Here is an 8,764-nt window from a genome sequence, read left to right as displayed (position 1 = left end):
GCGTCATGAGAAGCTTTTCCCTGGCCAACATTCCATGAACCAATCAGAATCCTAACACTGTCCGTCTGTGCATATGTCCGTTCTTTCTCAGCCAATTCCGACCTTATAATCCCGTCAAGAGGCCCAGGAGAAATCACATGCCATCCACGTATACCACCGTGAGTGGCTAAGCTGAAAATGTAGCCATCAGCTGATGCCATCTTTATCACTGCGTTATTATGTCCAACCCATCCCGCGATTAGATTGCCTTCAAGATCAATAATCTGGATGTGACCACTAACATAACCAATGTATATTCTTTCCCCAAAAGTGCAGAAACACAAAACAGCACACTGATGGTGACGAAAGTATTGTAAACGGTTTCCATTTCCGTCCCATTGTATAAGCAATCCATTTGTGCATCCAGTCCAAATCATGCCATCCCCGGCTAAAACCATCGCTTCTGTTCTCTTGGCATCTTCACATGACCCTCCTCCTCTTGTTGCAACCCTTCTAACAGCATCTGCAGCTCCCATTATTGCATTCCTTGAGCGTTGCAAGAATCCATGCGATTTTTCCTTTTTCGAAGTGGATGCAATTTTCGTCTTCGTCTCATCTTCCGCAGGTTGATCCTGCTGTCCTGATGGCATTTCAACCCTGTTTTCAGTCTGACCTTCTGTATTGAACACTTTCAGTAGCTCTTTTGTACGACCATCCCTGAAACGATATTGACGCCATTAGAATATCACACCAAAAAAGACACAAAAATATCAAAACTTGCAATTAAATTTTGGAGCTTTAAAATATCAATCAATACTCACCATAAGGAGAAGGTTTGAAGCTGAGCAGCCCAAATTTTAGATCTTACATTATCAGCTAACAAACACTTGACTTCAGAGGAAGATATATTGCAAGTTCCGTTGACAGTAACTTGAGCCCTAAGATCAATTCCTGACCTTTCCACCAACAAAGCAGCCATATGTTTCTCCTCCAACCTAAGCGAAAGTGATTTCTCCATAGATTCCCAAGTCCATATCTTTATCACACCACCTTCCGAACATGACCACAAATCGCCTGAAATTTCCAAATAACAAGCAATGGACATCAGATTGAATTCAATACAACTACAAGACTAAAAATATGAACTTTTAGGTAGATATATATATATATATATATATTACCATAAGAGCTCATGATAACAGAATTGACAGGACCCTTGTGAGCTTGCCAAGAGAGACCTTCCTTAAAAGGAGAATCATCACAATCATCAACCTCATAATCCATATTCCAAGAACGAATCTTTCCATCCTTGTGACCACTCCAAACAAGCCTATTCCCATTATCAACCATCAAACACGTGGTGGGTGAAGTACTAGCCGACTCATGAAACGGAGCAGCATCCTCATCACCTCTCTGTACACGATCACTTAAACCACAACCTGGCTCAAAGGCATCATCAAAGTTCCAAAATCTAACACCACTCTCTTGTCCAGCCCACAGTTGCGTCCCCGTACAAGCAATGTTCCTCAAGAATCTCCCAACCTGAGTCTCTTTTAACGGATGTGGTCTCAACTCTAAACAAGGAGGGCGCGCAGAGTGCAAAGGAGACCGCGTCGGTACTTTGAACATTCCAACGCCGCCTCCAGATCCTAAAAACTCAGGGAGCGGTTGAAAATCTTCTCCGATCTCAGGCTGGTGAGTGATCAAGTAATCATCGGAATCTCCTATATCACCTCCTCCTCCTCCGGTGAAAGGGAAAGATGAGGAATTTGTGGTGGCGGCGTAAGGATAGAACTCGTCATCGGAAGAATCACCGGAGATACCGCAGCTAGAGATGATTTCAGTGATTTTAGGGATATCGTCGAGACTGTGCTGACGTTGACGGTGGTGATGGCCTTTTTGACCGGTGGCACGAAGCTGGTGGCTATAAGAATGGATTTTTCGAGGAGGAGGAACGGAGCTCATGGCGGAGAGAGCGTCGTCGTCGTCGTCGTCGTCGTTGTCGTTGTCGGAGTGATGGTGGTTGTTGTTGATATCCATGGCGGAAAGGGGAATGAGGAGGAAAGACAATGAGAGAAATGAGGGTGTGAAGAAAATGTAAGAGAAGAGAGAGAGATGGAGCGAAGTGTTCGGGAGAAACATGGCGACAAGAGACTTTGCTCCTCCATTTTTCTTGGGGAGATTGATTTCTCTTTGCACTGCGTCTCCTTCTTTTTCTCCTTGTCACTTGCCTTATTATTTCTTCTTCTTCTTCGTTTTAAGTTTTCTCCCAATGAATTGGGCTTTTTGAGTTGAGAAAAAGCCCAATGTCTTTAACCCGATGAATTGGGCTTTTAGAGTTTATAAAAGCTCAATAACTTATTGTCGGTTTCTTCTAACTTATATGGTTGAATTCCTGATTGATTATGTGTTGATGGTTATATAAACTAGGGTTGGAGTCCTGTGGGAGATTGTAATTGAATATCTCTAATCCTCTTGTTGTTTTTTTCATAATCTTCCAAGAATGTATGATGCTTTAAAACCATGGGCTTGTTCGTTTGGTTGACGCTGGCGGCTGCGGCTGCGGCAGCGGCTGCGGCTGCGTTTATGTTTTTAACCGCTGTATTGAAACAACGTTTAAAAATATTAGATGCAGGTCACAGCGTTTACCGCAGGTACCTGCAGCAAGTAAACGAACAACCATATCTGCATCTGCCGCAGCCGCAGGTACCTACGACAGCCAAACGAACAAGCCCCATATCATCAGCGGCTGGAAGGGGAAAGTTTCTATACGATCCCTGTACCAACCGTCGACGGTGATTACTCTCTATCGAGGCAGTTGGTGTTACAGAGCCGATTGTTTCGCCCCGATGCTATTGAATCTTTTAAGCTTGACAAGAATTTGTTGGATGATGAGCCCTCTGACGTGGAAACTTGCATTTCACGATCAACATACGAACCACCTTCTCCTGATTACTGTCCTTCTCCTTCTTTTAACTGGCCTAATTCTCCTCCTTCTTACTGTCCTTCTTCTCCTGTCTACTGTCCTTCTTCTCCTGTTAACTGGCCTCCTCCTCCTGACTATGCACCTATCCTTGACAATAATGAATCCCCTTATACCTCCTTTCCCTACGATGAGCCAGTTAAGGTAATTTTTGCACTCTTCTTCTTCTTCTTCTTCTTCTTCTTCTTCTTCTTCTTCTTCTTCTTCTTCTTCTTCTTCTTCTTCTTCTTCTTCTTCTTCTTCTTCTTCTTCTTCTTCTTCTTCTTCTTCTTCTTCTTCTTCTTCTTCTTCTTCTTCTTCTTCTTCTTCTTCTTCTTCTTCTTCTTCTTCTTCTTCTTCTTCTTCTTCTTCTTCTTCTTCTTCTTCTTCTTCTTCTTCTTCTTCTTCTTCTTCTTCTTCTTCTTCTTCTTCTTCTTCTTCTTCTTCTTCTTCTTCTTCTTCTTCTTCTTCTTCTTCTTCTTCTTCTTCTTCTTCTTCTTCTTCTTCTTCTTCTTCTTCTTCTTCTTCTTCTTCTTCTTCTTCTTCTTCTTCTTCTTCTTCTTCTTCTTCTTCTTCTTCTTCTTCTTCTTCTTCTTCTTCTTCTTCTTCTTCTTCTTCTTCTTCTTCTTCTTCTTCTTCTTCTTAGAGGAAGCATGCCTAGAGAACACATTTTGACTTGATTTTTGCAGTTGAAAGAGTCAGAGCTGGAAGAAGAAAAGGATTGGCTTCTTCTCTACTTGGAACTCTCGTTGCGCACCAATTCTTTCCCGGTGAGAAAAAAAAAACACAGACTTTGACAACGAAAAGAGGATAGGAATTTGTGTACTAGGTAGCTTATAATGACATCTCTTCTTGATGTTGTGTTGCAGTTCTCATCACTGGGTGAAAGTTCATTTCACCTGAAAAAGGTAATTGTGCAAACCAGAGCAGATGTGTTTTCTAAGAAGAAAACCAAGTCCGAGAATGCAATCTTCTATATTACCTTCACATCATGTGGCCCTCAAGACGGCATTCCTATCATAAGGAATGCTATCATAAGGAGAACAATGGATGGAATTCCAGGTCATATGTCCCTTGAAGTCAAGTCTTTGGTGTGAAAGCCACCCACCATTATGTGTTTTATGTATTTTTAAGTATCTTGTCGTCCCATTATGTCTTATGTATTTAAGAATCTAACCGATCTTGGTCTTTCTTGAGACTAAGTTAAGAATGCCTTGTCTTGATGTTTTACAAGCAAGGAAGAAGCAAAACAACAAGCTGTAAAAGCGACAGAATTGAAAGAAATGTATTCACAGGCCAAAACGGTTAACTGCATGAAATTGGTTGGACCTTTTTAGAGTAACTCTATACATTGAGTTACTTACATAAATCTTCAGAACTTGTTTACACAAAAATCATTCAACCCCTGCAGCCATTAGAATTTTTTTATTTAATGTTAGACGTCAACAAAAGACATGAGAGAGAATGCAAAAGAGAGCATGAAAGTACAAGATCACATCAAGTGTTTGATGTGAAACCCACCATCTTATGTTATGTATTTTTAAGTATCTAATCGATCTAGATATTTCTTGAGATGGTGACTAGTTTAATGTTTTTGCTTGTGTGCTAGTCATGCAAAGGGGTAATGACTTTTAGTTCCTTTTTGGTTCTATATATAGTATACCCAAAGTATAGTAAAAGAGATTATTATTTAATCATAACATTATTGTTACAAACAATAATCATCACATTCAACACTTAAATAGCGTAAATAAAGGAAGATACTCATTATATTCTTAAAAGATTAGAAGATTACATATATCTTACTAACAGTGAAATCTATCTCTTAGAGATCAATTGATCTTCTTCCACCTCCCAAGCTTCTCTTTGCCCTGTCCATAATTTTTATTCATCAGATCGAAAGAAGATCAACTATGTTTTACAAATTTTTGTTTTGTGTAACGAAAAAAAAAAATCAATTATAAAATTGCAATAAGTTTGAGTAGTATATTAATTGTTCATGTACTCGTTTCTTATAATGGTTACTCTGTATGTAGACATTTTATAATGTACAGAATTTCATGGCATTTGTGTTATGTAGACATATATACACCAAAATCATAAGATTTAGACTAATGCTTTGATATTATAATATACGTTAAATATAAGTAATCACGCGCAATATGAGTGTGCTTCTATTATACCTTACGAGTAGGAATGGCGTGTGGATTCTCCTCGATAGACACTGATTTAAATCCTACGGGAATCAACACATCTTCGTAGCTGATCCACATTAAACACACACACAATTACCATTTTTGTTGCTTAAGTTCTGAAGTATTGATTCAATTACTCAGAACTATGAATATACGTTTAAGACAAACTGAGGGATTGATTACGTACGTAGAGACATCAACTTTGTAGGGAGGTCCACCAACGTGGTCGGTAATCTAATAATTGAATATGAAAGTGTTAATCCATATATTCTATGATTATATATCATTGAATTATGGAACATTTCGCACAAAAATAAATTAAAAATTATTACCGGATACATGAGGGTTATGAGTTCGCCGTCAGGTTTTAGCAGTTCATGCATGGATTTAGCCCATGCAGGTCTCATCTCCGGTTCAATGGCACAGAAGAATCTGTTAATTACATTAGTTAATTGGATTCTAATTATTTACTGCTAACATTATGTTTCCATAGTTGATAAACTCACACATAATCGAAGATGAGGTCGAATAATTCGTTAGGACGCCAAGTGAAAACATCTTCCTTCACGAACGAAACGTACTTTGCCTTTGGTGAGGAGCTGTATGTCTATACGTAATCAACATAAAGTATTATTAATATTTCAGTGACCAAAGACAAACGTAGTTAGAAAGTGATGAGATAATGAAACCATTTTTTTAACCTCATTAGCTTTCGTGAGGGCGCTTTCAGATATATCCAATCCAACAACAAAACGTTCAGGGCTTGCCATCGCAACGACGTCGTGTCCCTACTCTTCATAACATGATTTATGTGCAACGTTAGCTACAATAACAAGCATTTTATTTTCGGAGTTGGTCATTAAAGCGACTAAACATAAGTAAAGTGGCCCAACCTAAATTAACTTATTAAGTAGAGAAGCTCATCTAAAAAATCAAGAAGTAAACTGAAGAACAAACAAAATAAATAAATAAATTCTAAACCAAATTAAACTTCTTTTAAGAAATTTAAATGAAATTCCAAAAAAAAATAAAGATGTTGAGTACAGAACCGTATCATACTAATCCATTTAGATTTCCTTTTGATCACAAAGATTTGAAGTTGTTATTACTAATCGAATTCAAAATTGCAAACCATATATATAAACCAAAATGGAAAGAGAGAGAGAGGTACGAAGAAGACTGACTCCACCACAGCCGGGGACAAGAGCACGGCCAAGAGGGAGTGAGGAAGTGTCGACAAGATGTACAATGAGAGGTGTGGCTCTTCCTTGGTCCCATGGTGTTATCTCTTCTTCCCAACATTTCTCCCATCCACCTATTTTTATTTTCGATTAGTTGCATTATATATGTGCTCTTATTTTAATTGTTTTTTTTTTCCTTTCTGCCTTCCAAAATTTAAAATTTCCATAACTATCTGTTCTATAGTTAATTACAGTAGAATGATACAAGTAATATAAGTTAATCATCATTAACCAATTGATTTCTGAGTAGAAAATTCGTCAAACCTAACAGTATACTCTGCACATGAACTTTCTATGTTCAGAAAGCATTTGATTTTATAGTTAGTGTGGCTCATTTAGTCATTTATATATATGGGACCTAAATCTCTGTTAATTCAATTGTAAGAAAAAAAGATATCAAGGGAAGAATGAATCACCTTCTTCAACAGTTTTGTGCAGGAACGTAGCAACTTCCTCAGGAGTAGGAATAACGTTTCCACAATTGCTCTGACCTTGACGTTCTTTAGCAATTTTAGGGGTTCTCAAGCACTATCGTCTCTTTCCTTTTCTATTAACGATTTCTCTTGTTTTTTTTGTTTTAAAGGGCCTTGAAGTTGTGAAAAGCTTTAAGCATGCTATGTATTTATAAAGACGATACAAAAATTGAGTTATTACTAACAAAAGGAAATATAAACCAGTAATATAACAGTGATCGTTCACCCTCGAGACTTTCTGCCCATTTTGTGTGTCTCTTCTCATTGGAACACGTATCGCTATTTTAGATTTTCGTGGTGTGGACGAATGTATATATGCAACTGCTCATGTGATTTCTACGGGTTTATTAACCATTAATTGGTGTTTCTTATTGGAATTAAAAGTGAAAAATAAAATTAATAATTCTAAAATTTTATGAATCATTTATAATATAATTTATAATACAAAATCATTGTTTTGACTAATGTTTTCGTTATCAATTCATCAGAAATATTAAAACCTTTTAGATGTAATATCCGAGTAAAATACACATTCCATTATTGTAAATTAAATAAATAAAAGATATAAAAATGACGAAAGGCCATGAATCAATGATGCATTATTATCCATAGTATGAAAATCAGAAGCAAGTGGTTACCCCTCAATTATTCACCAATTCTCAATAAAATAATTAGATATTTATTGAACATTTCTGTGAACAACATTCTTTATAGCTAGCTAGCTCCAAAAAGAAGAACTCTTTTTGAGGAGGTCAAAAGGACGGACTCACGAGTGAGTGAGTGATCACAAGGGGCCACACAAAATTTTAGTAGAAGAAGCTGTAAAACAGAGTATTATCTAGCTTCCACTCACACTGAATTAAAAGTGAAGACGTCGTGTTCTGAATTAAAACATATAAGACGACAAACGTTTTGAAGTGTGTCTGTGTGAAACGTCTCTTCCTTTTTTAAGGTGTGCCAATTTTCACCAACAAGGATTATTGTGGATGAGAAATTAGACATTCCGTCTCATTCAATACTTACGTTTATTTATTACAAATATTTTATAAGATGATGGTCGACGAAGCTTTAGGCATATCTAGACGTGTACATTTGGTTCCGACTATAGGAGTTTCCAAAATGTATATATGTATTATTTATGTATAGAACCATGACAGTGTTCTGTGATGATGATTATAGTGAGTAATCATGACTATGACTTCTTCTTCTTAGCTTCTTCCATCTGCCAACTTTTTCCATTTCCTGAATATTAATTTCAAATTTAAACCTCTTTCACAATGAAACTATTATGATGAAGTTGATTTTTTAACGTCGTGTATCTGGAGCAAGTTTGATATCCAAAAGCTCTTCATAGCTACAAAACATTTTAAACAAGTTTGATATTTAACCAAAAGTGAGACGTTAATTAAAACATTAAGGAGACGATGACGATTTATACGTTAACTGATATTTTTGGTAAGGAGGTTCCAACCGCGTAACATACCAATTTTTTTTATTTATTTAAAAAGCATCAATAATGTCAAACGAGTTGAAAAAATCACTACCTGGATCTATGAGAAAAATCACTCGAGTTTTTTTTTTTCCAGTGGAAATTATGGTCGGACCATGAAGAGACGCTCTTTGATGCAAACCAATAAGGCAATAAATACAACATATTGAAACGTTAAGAAAAAAAAAACGCTTAGATAAAAAAGCGAAAGGAAAGCAAACTTCGAAATGGGAGCAGATAAATTAAGAAGGAAAGAAACTTGAAAGCTGGGAAAGACAATTTTTCAGAAACAAAAACTCTAATTGGAAATGAGAATCTTTTTATTATATTGAAACACAATCGCTGGATAAAACACACCAAAAGAAAGAGAGGAAACAAGGGGATAGATCTGGACCGTCGTCGTCGGGGACAAGAGCACGGCCTTA

General features: G+C 37.0%; 2 protein-coding genes across 5 annotated transcripts in view; both read right to left on the bottom strand.

Moving 5' to 3' along the window:
* The window catches only part of LOC104788780 (type I inositol polyphosphate 5-phosphatase 12-like), a 7,149-nt gene extending 4,957 nt beyond the window's left edge, over window positions 1–2,192 (bottom strand). Inside the window, exons 1-3 of the mRNA XM_019245163.1 lie at window positions 1,161–2,192; window positions 801–1,053; window positions 3–696 (exon numbers count right to left, since the gene is read on the bottom strand). Of these exons, the coding sequence (XP_019100708.1) occupies window positions 3–696; window positions 801–1,053; window positions 1,161–2,121 (1,908 nt within the window). The 5' untranslated portion in view covers window positions 2,122–2,192. The remainder of the gene's footprint in view (window positions 1–2; window positions 697–800; window positions 1,054–1,160) is intronic.
* LOC104784946 (thiocyanate methyltransferase 1) lies at window positions 4,611–6,408 on the bottom strand. Of its 4 annotated transcripts, none has more exons than XM_010510056.2 (7): window positions 6,321–6,408; window positions 5,838–5,929; window positions 5,643–5,743; window positions 5,469–5,568; window positions 5,324–5,370; window positions 5,125–5,203; window positions 4,611–4,812 (listed from the first exon to the last, which is right to left on the bottom strand). In XM_010510056.2, the coding sequence occupies exons 2-7, from the start codon at window positions 5,904–5,906 to the stop codon at window positions 4,774–4,776; spliced, it is 435 nt and encodes a 144-aa protein (XP_010508358.1). In that variant the 5' UTR covers window positions 5,907–5,929; window positions 6,321–6,408; the 3' UTR covers window positions 4,611–4,773. The 4 variants fall into 4 exon arrangements, with proteins under 4 accessions (XP_010508358.1, XP_019100997.1, XP_010508359.1 ...); XM_019245452.1 differs by having other exon boundaries at window positions 5,838–5,924; window positions 6,308–6,392; XM_010510057.2 differs by having other exon boundaries at window positions 6,308–6,387.

Source organism: Camelina sativa, chromosome 5 (assembly GCF_000633955.1).
Source record: "Camelina sativa cultivar DH55 chromosome 5, Cs, whole genome shotgun sequence".
Lineage (NCBI taxonomy): Eukaryota > Viridiplantae > Streptophyta > Magnoliopsida > Brassicales > Brassicaceae > Camelina > Camelina sativa.
The sequence above is the reverse complement of the archived record's forward strand: the minus strand, read 5'-3'. Positions and strand labels throughout refer to the sequence as shown.

What these genes read in the sequence shown, in the direction of transcription:
- LOC104784946 (XM_010510056.2), bottom strand. Translation starts at nt 5,906, where the DNA reads ATGGCAAGCCCTGAACGTTTTGTTGTTGGATTGGATATATCTGAAAGC. An exon ending in GACCTCATCTTCGATTATGT is followed by an intron (nt 5,569 to 5,642) that starts GTGAGTTTATCA and finishes TGTAATTAACAG; the next exon opens with ATTCTTCTGTGCCATTGAAC. An exon ending in TCATAACCCTCATGTATCCG is followed by an intron (nt 5,371 to 5,468) that starts GTAATAATTTTT and finishes TTCAATTATTAG; the next exon opens with ATTACCGACCACGTTGGTGG.